The sequence below is a fragment of the Electrona antarctica genome, assembly GCF_951216825.1.
Source record: "Electrona antarctica genome assembly, chromosome: 2".
NCBI classification, from domain to species: Eukaryota; Metazoa; Chordata; class Actinopteri; order Myctophiformes; family Myctophidae; genus Electrona; species Electrona antarctica.
The window spans coordinates 3,598,270-3,612,271 of NC_136807.1; the positions used below are offsets into that span (position 1 = coordinate 3,598,270).

Genomic DNA, 14,002 nt, shown 5'->3' on the forward strand with positions numbered 1-14,002 from the left:
CTATATAGTCCTTCCATAATAGTTCTTGTGGCAGCAGTACCAGTAGGCCCAACAGTGTTCTCTCTCTCCTCTATATAGTCCTTCCATAATAGTTCTTGTGGCAGCAGTACTAGTAGGCCCAACAGTGTTCTCTCTCTCTCTCTCCTCTATATAGTCCTTCCATAATAGTTCTTGTGGCAGCAGTACTAGTAGGCCCAACAGTGTTCTCTCTCTCCTCTATATAGTCCTTCCATAATAGTTCTTGTGGCAGCAGTACTAGTAGGCCCAACAGTGTTCTCTCTCTCCTCTATATAGTCCTTCCATAATAGTTCTTGTGGCAGCAGTACTAGTAGGCCCAACAGTGTTCTCTCTCTCTCTCTCCTCTATATAGTCCTTCCATAATAGTTCTTGTGGCAGCAGTACTAGTAGGCCCAACAGTGTTCTCTCTCTCCTCTATATAGTCCTTCCATAATAGTTCTTGTGGCAGCAGTACTAGTAGGCCCAACAGTGTTCTCTCTCTCTCTCTCCTCTATATAGTCCTTCCATAATAGTTCTTGTGGCAGCAGTACTAGTAGGCCCAACAGTGTTCTCTCTCTCTCTCTCCTCTATATAGTCCTTCCATAATAGTTCTTGTGGCAGCAGTACCAGTAGGCCCAACAGTGTTCTCTCTCCTCTATATAGTCCTTCCATAATAGTTCTTGTGGCAGCAGTACTAGTAGGCCCAACAGTGTTCTCTCTCTCTCTCTCCTCTATATAGTCCTTCCATAATAGTTCTTGTGGCAGCAGTACTAGTAGGCCCAACAGTGTTCTCTCTCTCCTCTATATAGTCCTTCCATAATAGTTCTTGTGGCAGCAGTACTAGTAGGCCCAACAGTGTTCTCTCTCCTCTATATAGTCCTTCCATAATAGTTCTTGTGGCAGCAGTACTAGTAGGCCCAACAGTGTTCTCTCTCTCCTCTATATAGTCCTTCCATAATAGTTCTTGTGGCAGCAGTACTAGTAGGCCCAACAGTGTTCTCTCTCTCCTCTATATAGTCCTTCCATAATAGTTCTTGTGGCAGCAGTACTAGTAGGCCCAACAGTGTTCTCTCTCTCTCTCTCCTCTATATAGTCCTTCCATAATAGTTCTTGTGGCAGCAGTACTAGTAGGCCCAACAGTGTTCTCTCTCTCCTCTATATAGTCCTTCCATAATAGTTCTTGTGGCAGCAGTACTAGTAGGCCCAACAGTGTTCTCTCTCTCTCTCTCCTCTATATAGTCCTTCCATAATAGTTCTTGTGGCAGCAGTACTAGTAGGCCCAACAGTGTTCTCTCTCCTCTATATAGTCCTTCCATAATAGTTCTTGTGGCAGCAGTACTAGTAGGCCCAACAGTGTTCTCTCTCTCCTCTATATAGTCCTTCCATAATAGTTCTTGTGGCAGCAGTACTAGTAGGCCCAACAGTGTTCTCTCTCTCTCTCTCCTCTATATAGTCCTTCCATAATAGTTCTTGTGGCAGCAGTACTAGTAGGCCCAACAGTGTTCTCTCTCTCTCTCTCCTCTATATAGTCCTTCCATAATAGTTCTTGTGGCAGCAGTACTAGTAGGCCCAACAGTGTTCTCTCTCTCTCTCTCCTCTATATAGTCCTTCCATAATAGTTCTTGTGGCAGCAGTACTAGTAGGCCCAACAGTGTTCTCTCTCCTCTATATAGTCCTTCCATAATAGTTCTTGTGGCAGCAGTACTAGTAGGCCCAACAGTGTTCTCTCTCTCTCTCTCCTCTATATAGTCCTTCCATAATAGTTCTTGTGGCAGCAGTACTAGTAGGCCCAACAGTGTTCTCTCTCTCCTCTATATAGTCCTTCCATAATAGTTCTTGTGGCAGCAGTACCAGTAGGCCCAACAGTGTTCTCTCTCCTCTATATAGTCCTTCCATAATAGTTCTTGTGGCAGCAGTACCAGTAGGCCCAACAGTGTTCTCTCTCTCCTCTATATAGTCCTTCCATAATAGTTCTTGTGGCAGCAGTACTAGTAGGCCCAACAGTGTTCTCTCTCTCTCTCCTCTATATAGTCCTTCCATAATAGTTCTTGTGGCAGCAGTACTAGTAGGCCCAACAGTGTTCTCTCTCTCTCTCTCCTCTATATAGTCCTTCCATAATAGTTCTTGTGGCAGCAGTACTAGTAGGCCCAACAGTGTTCTCTCTCTCTCTCTCCTCTATATAGTCCTTCCATAATAGTTCTTGTGGCAGCAGTACCAGTAGGCCCAACAGTGTTCTCTCTCCTCTATATAGTCCTTCCATAATAGTTCTTGTGGCAGCAGTACTAGTAGGCCCAACAGTGTTCTCTCTCTCTCTCTCCTCTATATAGTCCTTCCATAATAGTTCTTGTGGCAGCAGTACTAGTAGGCCCAACAGTGTTCTCTCTCTCTCTCCTCTATATAGTCCTTCCATAATAGTTCTTGTGGCAGCAGTACTAGTAGGCCCAACAGTGTTCTCTCTCTCTCTCTCCTCTATATAGTCCTTCCATAATAGTTCTTGTGGCAGCAGTACTAGTAGGCCCAACAGTGTTCTCTCTCTCCTCTATATAGTCCTTCCATAATAGTTCTTGTGGCAGCAGTACTAGTAGGCCCAACAGTGTTCTCTCTCTCCTCTATATAGTCCTTCCATAATAGTTCTTGTGGCAGCAGTACTAGTAGGCCCAACAGTGTTCTCTCTCTCTCTCTCCTCTATATAGTCCTTCCATAATAGTTCTTGTGGCAGCAGTACTAGTAGGCCCAACAGTGTTCTCTCTCTCTCTCTCCTCTATATAGTCCTTCCATAATAGTTCTTGTGGCAGCAGTACCAGTAGGCCCAACAGTGTTCTCTCTCTCCTCTATATAGTCCTTCCATAATAGTTCTTGTGGCAGCAGTACTAGTAGGCCCAACAGTGTTCTCTCTCTCTCTCTCCTCTATATAGTCCTTCCATAATAGTTCTTGTGGCAGCAGTACCAGTAGGCCCAACAGTGTTCTCTCTCTCCTCTATATAGTCCTTCCATAATAGTTCTTGTGGCAGCAGTACCAGTAGGCCCAACAGTGTTCTCTCTCCTCTATATAGTCCTTCCATAATAGTTCTTGTGGCAGCAGTACTAGTAGGCCCAACAGTGTTCTCTCTCTCTCTCTCCTCTATATAGTCCTTCCATAATAGTTCTTGTGGCAGCAGTACTAGTAGGCCCAACAGTGTTCTCTCTCTCTCTCTCCTCTATATAGTCCTTCCATAATAGTTCTTGTGGCAGCAGTACTAGTAGGCCCAACAGTGTTCTCTCTCCTCTATATAGTCCTTCCATAATAGTTCTTGTGGCAGCAGTACTAGTAGGCCCAACAGTGTTCTCTCTCTCTCTCTCCTCTATATAGTCCTTCCATAATAGTTCTTGTGGCAGCAGTACTAGTAGGCCCAACAGTGTTCTCTCTCTCCTCTATATAGTCCTTCCATAATAGTTCTTGTGGCAGCAGTACTAGTAGGCCCAACAGTGTTCTCTCTCTCTCTCTCCTCTATATAGTCCTTCCATAATAGTTCTTGTGGCAGCAGTACTAGTAGGCCCAACAGTGTTCTCTCTCTCCTCTATATAGTCCTTCCATAATAGTTCTTGTGGCAGCAGTACCAGTAGGCCCAACAGTGTTCTCTCTCTCTCTCTCCTCTATATAGTCCTTCCATAATAGTTCTTGTGGCAGCAGTACTAGTAGGCCCAACAGTGTTCTCTCTCCTCTATATAGTCCTTCCATAATAGTTCTTGTGGCAGCAGTACTAGTAGGCCCAACAGTGTTCTCTCTCTCTCTCTCCTCTATATAGTCCTTCCATAATAGTTCTTGTGGCAGCAGTACCAGTAGGCCCAACAGTGTTCTCTCTCTCCTCTATATAGTCCTTCCATAATAGTTCTTGTGGCAGCAGTACTAGTAGGCCCAACAGTGTTCTCTCTCTCTCTCTCCTCTATATAGTCCTTCCATAATAGTTCTTGTGGCAGCAGTACCAGTAGGCCCAACAGTGTTCTCTCTCTCCTCTATATAGTCCTTCCATAATAGTTCTTGTGGCAGCAGTACCAGTAGGCCCAACAGTGTTCTCTCTCCTCTATATAGTCCTTCCATAATAGTTCTTGTGGCAGCAGTACTAGTAGGCCCAACAGTGTTCTCTCTCTCTCTCTCCTCTATATAGTCCTTCCATAATAGTTCTTGTGGCAGCAGTACCAGTAGGCCCAACAGTGTTCTCTCTCTCTCTCCTCTATATAGTCCTTCCATAATAGTTCTTGTGGCAGCAGTACTAGTAGGCCCAACAGTGTTCTCTCTCTCTCTCTCCTCTATATAGTCCTTCCATAATAGTTCTTGTGGCAGCAGTACTAGTAGGCCCAACAGTGTTCTCTCTCTCCTCTATATAGTCCTTCCATAATAGTTCTTGTGGCAGCAGTACTAGTAGGCCCAACAGTGTTCTCTCTCTCTCTCCTCTATATAGTCCTTCCATAATAGTTCTTGTGGCAGCAGTACTAGTAGGCCCAACAGTGTTCTCTCTCTCTCTCTCCTCTATATAGTCCTTCCATAATAGTTCTTGTGGCAGCAGTACTAGTAGGCCCAACAGTGTTCTCTCTCTCTCTCCTCTATATAGTCCTTCCATAATAGTTCTTGTGGCAGCAGTACTAGTAGGCCCAACAGTGTTCTCTCTCTCTCTCTCCTCTATATAGTCCTTCCATAATAGTTCCTTTGGCAGCAGTACCAGTAGGCCCAACAGTGTTCTCTCTCTCCTCTATATAGTCCTTCCATAATAGTTCTTGTGGCAGCAGTACTAGTAGGCCCAACAGTGTTCTCTCTCTCTCTCTCCTCTATATAGTCCTTCCATAATAGTTCTTGTGGCAGCAGTACTAGTAGGCCCAACAGTGTTCTCTCTCTCTCTCTCCTCTATATAGTCCTTCCATAATAGTTCTTGTGGCAGCAGTACTAGTAGGCCCAACAGTGTTCTCGCTCTCCTCTATATAGTCCTTCCATAATAGTTCTTGTGGCAGCAGTACTAGTAGGCCCAACAGTGTTCTCTCTCTCCTCTATATAGTCCTTCCATAATAGTTCTTGTGGCAGCAGTACTACTAGGCCCAACAGTGTGTTCTCTCTTGTGACTGCAGGTGTTCGCCAGTGGCAGTAGTAACAGTGTGACTCGGGCCAGTAGTCGCTCTGCTGTTGCAAACTCCAGATCACACACAGCTGGTAAGACATGAGGGTGTCTTACCCTAAAAAGAAAATGCATGCTTTAATTCAGTGTGATCAGAAGCAGGGATGACATCACCCAGTCCCACCGTATATAAAACTATTGACCAGAGGGGGGCGTCAGATCCCCACAAATCCGACTTGGGAGTGTCTGATAAAGCAGATGTGATCATTGTACACAATTAATAATTTAAATAAATGTTATACAATGATTAATCTAAATGAATTACCTTTCCGTTTGTAGATGCAGCTGTTGTTCAGTCACCTGTGAGGTAAGTACTGCTTTTGATTTGTGTTCAAACTGTGATGGCTGTTTAGTGAATTTGTGTTTGATAAACAGTCAAACTGTAGTATATGGTATGGTATTTGAATTGTCAGTCGAACGGTTGGTTTACATAGTGTCTAAAACATGTGTCAATCTACAAGTCAAACGACATACAATTTATGCGCCACTGAATCATGTAGTGTATGTTTATTTCAACATGCTCTTTAGAGCTTCCAGGAGTACCAAACGAAAGCCTGAAGAACATGCAGATAGCAGCCAGAAGAAAGTGGTAAGAAGTGCTTTATTATCTGGGGTTGGGACGTGAATGTTTTAACCCATTTAGACCTGATGCTGATTCTTTAAAAAAAGGTCTTCTAAATCCTAAGTTTGGTTTGTCTGTAGTACTGTAGCGGACTCCCATCTCAAAATGTTGTTTCCCCCCCCCCAGAAGCAAAGCTTTGAGATAAAAACATTGGCTGTGAAAGATTTGCGCCACATTTTCCCGATTTCTCAAAAATGGCTAAAATATGACATAATGCTTAAAATACAAAGGGGTTCCCGTCCAGAATGTTTTATCTGATTAGACATTATCTATCAAATCTGGTTTTGGGACGTGAATGTTTTAAAAGTGTGGCTTTAAAGGATCAAATCTGTGGAGCCTCAACTGGACTGCAGTTTGAGCCCAAGGCCCACACCCAAATGAACCCATTTAGACCTGAAGCCCCCCAAAAAAGGCTTCTAAATCCTAAACAAATCGAAACTATAAAGTGTGCATTTTCTGTCTCTCACTCTCACACTCACTCTCACACTCTCACACACTCACTCTCACACACTCACTCTCACTCACTCTCACACACTCACTCTCTCACTCACTCTCACACACTCACTCTCTCACACACTCTCACACACTCACTCTCTCACACACTCTCACACTCACTCTCTCACACACTCTCACACACTCACTCTCACACACTCACTCTCACTCACTCTCACACACTCACTCTCTCACTCACTCTCACACACTCACTCTCTCACACTCTCACACACTCACTCTCTCACACACTCTCACACACTCACTCTCTCACACACTCTCACACACTCACTCTCTCACACACTCTCACACTCACTCTCTCACACACTCTCACACTCACTCTCTCACACACTCTCACACTCACTCTCTCACACACTCTCACACTCACTCTCTCACACACTCTCACACTCACTCTCTCACACACTCTCACACACTCACTCTCTCACACACTCTCACACTCACTCTCACACACTCACTCTCACACACTCTCACACACTCACTCTCACACACTCACTCTCACTCACACACTCTCACACACTCACACACTCTCACACTCACTCTCACACTCACTCTCACACACTCTCACACACTCACTCTCACACACTCACTCTCACACACTCACTCTCTCACACTCTCTCACTCTCTCACACACTCTCACACACTCTCTCTCACACACTCTCACACACTCTCACACACTCTCACACTCTCACACACACTCTCACACACTCTCACACTCACTCACACACACTCTCACACTCTCACACACACTCTCACACACTCTCACACTCACTCTCACACTCACTCACACACACTCTCACACACTCTCACACACTCACTCTCACACACTCACTCTCACTCACACACTCTCACACACACTCTCACACACTCTCACACTCACTCTCACACTCACTCACACACACTCTCACACACTCTCACACACTATCTCACACTCTCACACACACTCTCACACTCTCACACACACTCTCACACTCTCACACACTCTCACACTCTCACACACTCTCACACTCTCACACACTCTCACACTCTCACACACACTCTCTCACACTCTCACACACACTCTCACACTCTCACACATACTCTCACACTCTCACACTCACACACACTCTCACACTCCCACACACTCTCACTTTTGCATGAAAGTTTGAGAACTACGGATTTAGAAGGCATTTCGTTTGTAGAATCTGCCTCAGGTCTTAATGGGTTATTAATATAATATAATCCATGTATGATGTGTGCATTCTCTGATGTACATATGTGATGTTATCCAAGGTGTAACCTTTGAAGTGCCACTGACAAATGCTTGCATATTGGTCCCAACTGTAAATTACAGACACCCAATGGCACGCAGTAGATTAGAGAATTGCCAAGCTGCGTGATGCAACATGCCGGACGGGTGATGAACACATACAAATAAAGTTGCGTTTTGTTTTTTCCAGGTGAGGCCTAACATGAAGACTTTCCTCCAGACTGTCCACCGGAACCAGATGTTGATGACTCCAAACTCTCTGGGTCGCACAGCTGTCATGAAGTCCTTCATTAAACACAACACTCCTCTGAAGGTGGACATGGTGGTACGTCAACACACCTTACTGTCGCACCTCTGAAGGTGGACATAGTGGTAGTAGTCAACACACCTTACTGTCGCACCTCTGAAGGGGGACATGGTGGTAGTAGTCAACACACCTTACTGTCACACCTCTGAAGGGGGACATGGTGGTAGTAGTCAACACACCTTACTGTCGCACCTCTGAAGGTGGACATGGTGGTAGTAGTCAACACACCTTACTGTCGCACCTCTGAAGGTGGACATGGTGGTAGTAGTCAACACACCTTACTGTCGCACCTCTGAAGGGGGACATAGTGGTAGTAGTCAACACACCTTACTGTCGCACCTCTGAAGGTGGACATAGTGGTAGTAGTCAACACACCTTACTGTCGCACCTCTGAAGGGGGACATAGTGGTAGTAGTCAACACACCTTACTGTCGCACCTCTGAAGGTGGACATAGTGGTAGTAGTCAACACACCTTACTGTCGCACCTCTGAAGGTGGTAGTAGTCAACACACCTTACTGTCGCACCTCTGAAGGGGGACATGGTGGTAGTAGTCAACACACCTTACTGTCGCACCTCTGAAGGTGGACATGGTGGTAGTAGTCAACACACCTTACTGTCGCACCTCTGAAGGTGGACATGGTGGTAGTAGTCAACACACCTTACTGTCGCACCTCTGAAGGGGGACATAGTGGTAGTAGTCAACACACCTTACTGTCGCACCTCTGAAGGTGGACATAGTGGTAGTAGTCAACACACCTTACTGTCGCACCTCTGAAGGGGGACATAGTGGTAGTAGTCAACACACCTTACTGTCGCACCTCTGAAGGTGGACATAGTGGTAGTAGTCAACACACCTTACTGTCGCACCTCTGAAGGTGGTAGTAGTCAACACACCTTACTGTCGCACCTCTGAAGGTGGACATAGTGGTAGTAGTCAACACACCTTACTGTCGCACCTCTGAAGGGGGACATAGTGGTAATAGTCAACACACCTTACTGTCGCACCTCTGAAGGGGGACATAGCAGGCCTTTGTGTTTATTTTAAACTTGCTTTATTATATTGTATTTCTTTTCTGTTTTGTTAGGCGACCTTGGGTGACCTGAAAGGCGCTATATAAATAAAATGTATTATTATTATTATTATTATAGTGGTAGTAGTCAACACACCTTACTGTCGCACCTCTGAAGGGGGACATAGTGGTAGTAGTCAACACACCTTACTGTCGCACCTCTGAAGGGGGACATAGTGGTAGTAGTCAACACACCTTACTGTCGCACCTCTGAAGGGGGACATAGTGGTAGTAGTCAACACACCTTACTGTCGCACCTCTGAAGGGGGACATAGTGGTAGTAGTCAACACACCTTACTGTCGCACCTCTGAAGGGGGACATAGTGGTAGTAGTCAACACACCTTACTGTCGCACCTCTGAAGGTGGACATAGTGGTAGTAGTCAACACACCTTACTGTCGCACCTCTGAAGGTGGACATAGTGGTAGTAGTCAACACACCTTACTGTCGCACCTCTGAAGGTGGACATAGTGGTAGTAGTCAACACACCTTACTGTCGCACCTCTGAAGGGGGACATAGTGGTAGTAGTCAACACACCTTACTGTCGCACCTCTGAAGGTGGACATAGTGGTAGTAGTCAACACACCTTACTGTCGCACCTCTGAAGGTGGACATAGTGGTAGTAGTCAACACACCTTACTGTCGCACCTCTGAAGGTGGACATAGTGGTAGTAGTCAACACACCTTACTGTCGCACCTCTGAAGGGGGACATAGTGGTAGTAGTCAACACACCTTACTGTCGCACCTCTGAAGGGGGACATAGTGGTAGTAGTCAACACACCTTACTGTCGCACCTCTGAAGGGGGACATAGTGGTAGTAGTCAACACACCTTACTGTCGCACCTCTGAAGGGGGACATAGTGGTAGTAGTCAACACACCTTACTGTCGCACCTCTGAAGGTGGACATAGTGGTAGTAGTCAACACACCTTACTGTCGCACCTCTGAAGTTGGACATAGTGGTAGTAGTCAACACACCTTACTGTCGCACCTCTGAAGGTGGACATAGTGGTAGTAGTCAACACACCTTACTGTCGCACCTCTGAAGGTGGACATAGTGGTAGTAGTCAACACACCTTACTGTTGCACCTCTGAAGGTGGACATAGTGGTAGTAGTCAACACACCTTACTGTCGCACCTCTGAAGGTGGACATAGTGGTAGTAGTCAACACACCTTACTGTCGCACCTCTGAAGGGGGACATAGTGGTAGTAGTCAACACACCTTACTGTCGCACCTCTGAAGGGGGACATAGTGGTAGTAGTCAACACACCTTACTGTCGCACCTCTGAAGGGGGACATAGTGGTAGTAGTCAACACGACGTACTGTCACTGTTGGTAACTGTGTGTCGAGAACTGGACGTGATGAGCAGAATCTTATCAGTCGCCTCGGCTCAGCCCCTAGTGTGAAAGCAGTTGTTTTATAGTCCGTTTCTGGCGAATGTAACTAATTCCGTGGCTGTAATATCAGCGTTCCTCACAGTCTGTTGATTCTAAATAGCCATGAGTAAAACCACTGGGAACATTGTTTATTTTTGGAACACAGTTCATATTTGACGCAATATAAAAAGTCTATGGGAATTTAATTCAGAATGGGTGGAGAATGTGAACCAGGTAGGATGTGTAAATTGACCAATGAGCATTTTATGATTAACTCATTTAGCCATGGAAACGATTCTACAAATGTCTTCTAAATCCTGACAGTTTTCTGAAAACGCTTTCTATATCAGTGGTTCTCAAACTATTTAATGTCAAGGACCCCCAAAAATATATGTAATTGGCCGCCGACCCCCATCTGAAAATACGTTCTTCCAGGAACCTCCCAGAAGCAAAGATTTGAGTTAAAAAACGTCGCTCTGAAAGAATATATACTCAATGATTTGCACTAAATTTTCACGATTTTTCAAAAATTGCAGACCTACAAGCTCGTAGCGCGGCACTCGGTGGCGCGCTATGAGCTTGTAGATCTGCTATTTTTCAATGGCTTAAAACGCCAAAAGGGGTTACAGCCCAAAATGGGTTAACACTATTGTCCTCTGAGTCAAACTTTAGAGGAATCAATGTATGTACGCCAGTGTTTTCAAATCAGCCAGGCTGCCTTGCCGTATGGGACTCCAAAATAAGTCTCTACGCAATGCATCAGTTTATGTTTTTGCGCTGCAGTAATCTGATCCCAAACCAGCCTGACACATCTAGCGAGTTTCATTGAGTTTCTCCTCCACTGCAGTGCACCGCTCACTCACACAGTAGTAGCCTACGGGACTTCTCGGACCCACTCAGGTGTTACACATATTGATTGATAGACAGACCCGAGTTCTGAGGTAATGGAACCGATACCGACCCGGCCCAAGTGATTCAGATAAAATACGGATCCTGCCCGCACAGGTCTCGGGTCCTGTCTGGTATTTTCGGGGCGCGTGAAGAGCTCTAGTCCAGATGTAGAACTCCTAATGTTGGTTAATGTATAGTGTGTTAGTCAGATGTAGAAATATGAATGTTGGGTAATGTAGTCGGCTGTAGAAATATGAATGGTGGGTAATGTAGTCGGCTGTAGAAATATGAATGTTGGGTAATGTAGTGTGTTGTAGTCAGATGTAGAAATATGAATGGTGGGTAATGTAGTGTGTTGTAGTCAGATGTAGAAATATGAATGTTGGGTAATGTAGTCATATGTGTCTCCTCTCCAGCAGACGGTGGGTGTTGTGGTAAGTGATCCCGAACAGTTTTTTTTTTTTTTTACATTGCTTGATTCTGTATTTAGATTTGATATTCATGTTTATCAGACCTTCCTATACAAACCCATTATGTCTTCAAGTTCAATGGAGATACAATTTATGGAAAAAAGATTGCACTCCAGAACATCTACTATACTGATGGACCTCCTTCATGTTTAACACCGATACCGACCTCTAGCTTCATGTTAACATGGAAAGTTAAACTATACTGCTACCTCGAACATGGAAACGATAACTACCACAAAGTTCAGAGTTTTCATTTTTCAGTTTTTTTTCACCTGGGAAGCTGGGAGTTTCTACAGTGTTTCTAAAACCCAGTCCTCACCAATTATGCAACCACTTAAAACACAATCTCCCCCAAAAACTACAATTCACTCATTTATCTTTAACGCATGAAACAGTTTGTTTGCATGGTGACAACTGTTTGGTGACGGGCTGAGCTTAACGGCTTCAGGGTGGATTGAACTGTTTGGTGACGGACTGGGCTCAACGGCTTCAGGGTGGATTGAACTGTTTGAAGGACTGGGCTTCACGGCTTCAGGGGGGATTGAACTGTTTGAAGGACTGGGCTTCACGGCTTCAGGGTGGATTGAACTGTTTGGTGAAGGACTGGGCTTCACGGCTTCAGGGTGGATTGAACTGTTTGGTGAAGGACTGGGCTTCACGGCTTCAGGGTGGATTGAACTGTTTGGTGAAGGACTGGGCTTCACGGCTTCAGGGTGGATTGAACTGTTTGGTGAAGGACTGGGCTCAACGGCTTCAGGGTGGATTGAACTGTTTGGTGAAGGACTGGGCTTCACGGCTTCAGGGTGGATTGAACTGTTTGGTGACGGACTGGGCTCAACGGCTTCAGGGTGGATTGAACTGTTTGGTGAAGGACTGGGCTCAACGGCTTCAGGGTGGATTGAACTGTTTGGTGACGGACTGGGTTCAACGGCTTCAGGGTGGATTGAACTGTTTGGTGAAGGACTGGGCTCAACGGCTTCAGGGTGGATTGAACTGTTTGGTGACGGACTGGGCTCAACGGCTTCAGGGTGGATTGAACTGTTTGGTGAAGGACTGGGCTCAACGGATTCAGGGTGGATTGAACTGTTTGGTGAAGGACTGGGCTTCACGGCTTCAGGGTGGATTGAACTGTTTGGTGACGGACTGGGCTTAACGGCTTCAGGATGGATTGAACTGTTTGGTGAAGGACTGGGCTCAACGGCTTCAGGATGGATTGAACTGTTTGGTGAAGGACTGGGCTCAACGGCTTCAGGGTGGATTGAACTGTTTGGTGAAGGACTGGGCTTCACGGCTTCAGGGTGGATTGAACTGTTTGGTGAAGGACTGGGCTTCACGGCTTCAGGGTGGATTGAACTGTTTGGTGAAGGACTGGGCTTCACGGCTTCAGGGTGGATTGAACTGTTTGGTGAAGGACTGGGCTCAACGGCTTCAGGGTGGATTGAACTGTTTGGTGAAGGACTGGGCTTCACGGCTTCAGGGTGGATTGAACTGTTTGGTGACGGACTGGGCTCAACGGCTTCAGGGTGGATTGAACTGTTTGGTGACGGACTGGGCTCAACGGCTTCAGGGTGGATTGAACTGTTTGGTGAAGGACTGGGCTCAACGGCTTCAGGGTGGATTGAACTGTTTGGTGACGGACTGGGCTCAACGGCTTCAGGGTGGATTGAACTGTTTGGTGAAGGACTGGGCTTCACGGCTTCAGGGTGGATTGAACTGTTTGGTGACGGACTGGGCTTAACGGCTTCAGGGTGGATTGAACTGTTTGGTGAAGGACTGGGCTCAACGGCTTCAGGGTGGATTGAACTGTTTGGTGACGGACTGGGCTTAACGGCTTCAGGGTGGATTGAACTGTTTGGTGAAGGACTGGGCTCAACGGCTTCAGGGTGGATTGAACTGTTTGGTGACGGACTGGGCTCAACGGCTTCAGGGTGGATTGAACGGTTTGGTGAAGGACTGGGCTCAACGGCTTCAGGGTGGATTGAACTGTTTGGTGACCGACTGGGCTTCACGGCTTCAGGGTGGATTGAACTGTTTGGTGACGGACTGGGCTCAACGGCTTCAGGATGGATTGAACTGTTTGGTGACGGACTGGGCTCAACGGCTTCAGGGTGGATTGAACTGTTTGGTGACCGACTGGGCTTCACGGCTTCAGGGTGGATTGAACTGTTTGGTGAAGGACTGGGCTCAACGGCTTCAGGGTGGATTGAACTGTTTGGTGACGGACTGGGCTCAACGGCTTCAGGGTGGATTGAACTGTTTGGTGAAGGACTGGGCTCAACGGCTTCAGGGTGGATTGAACTGTTTGGTGACGGACTGGGCTCAACGGCTTCAGGGTGGATTGAACTGTTTGGTGAAGGACTGGG

The 14,002-nt window shown here is 46.2% G+C and overlaps 1 protein-coding gene across 1 annotated transcript in view; it reads left to right on the forward strand.

Moving 5' to 3' along the window:
* Window positions 1-14,002, forward strand: part of LOC306914803 (uncharacterized protein) — a gene marked incomplete at its 5' end in the record, with an annotated part of 28,115 nt that overhangs the window by 4,515 nt on the left and 9,598 nt on the right. The window contains 5 exons of the mRNA XM_079492004.1: window positions 5,095-5,176; window positions 5,421-5,448; window positions 5,670-5,730; window positions 7,710-7,844; window positions 11,586-11,603. Of these exons, the coding sequence (XP_079348130.1) occupies window positions 5,095-5,176; window positions 5,421-5,448; window positions 5,670-5,730; window positions 7,710-7,844; window positions 11,586-11,603 (324 nt within the window). The remainder of the gene's footprint in view (window positions 1-5,094; window positions 5,177-5,420; window positions 5,449-5,669; window positions 5,731-7,709; window positions 7,845-11,585; window positions 11,604-14,002) is intronic.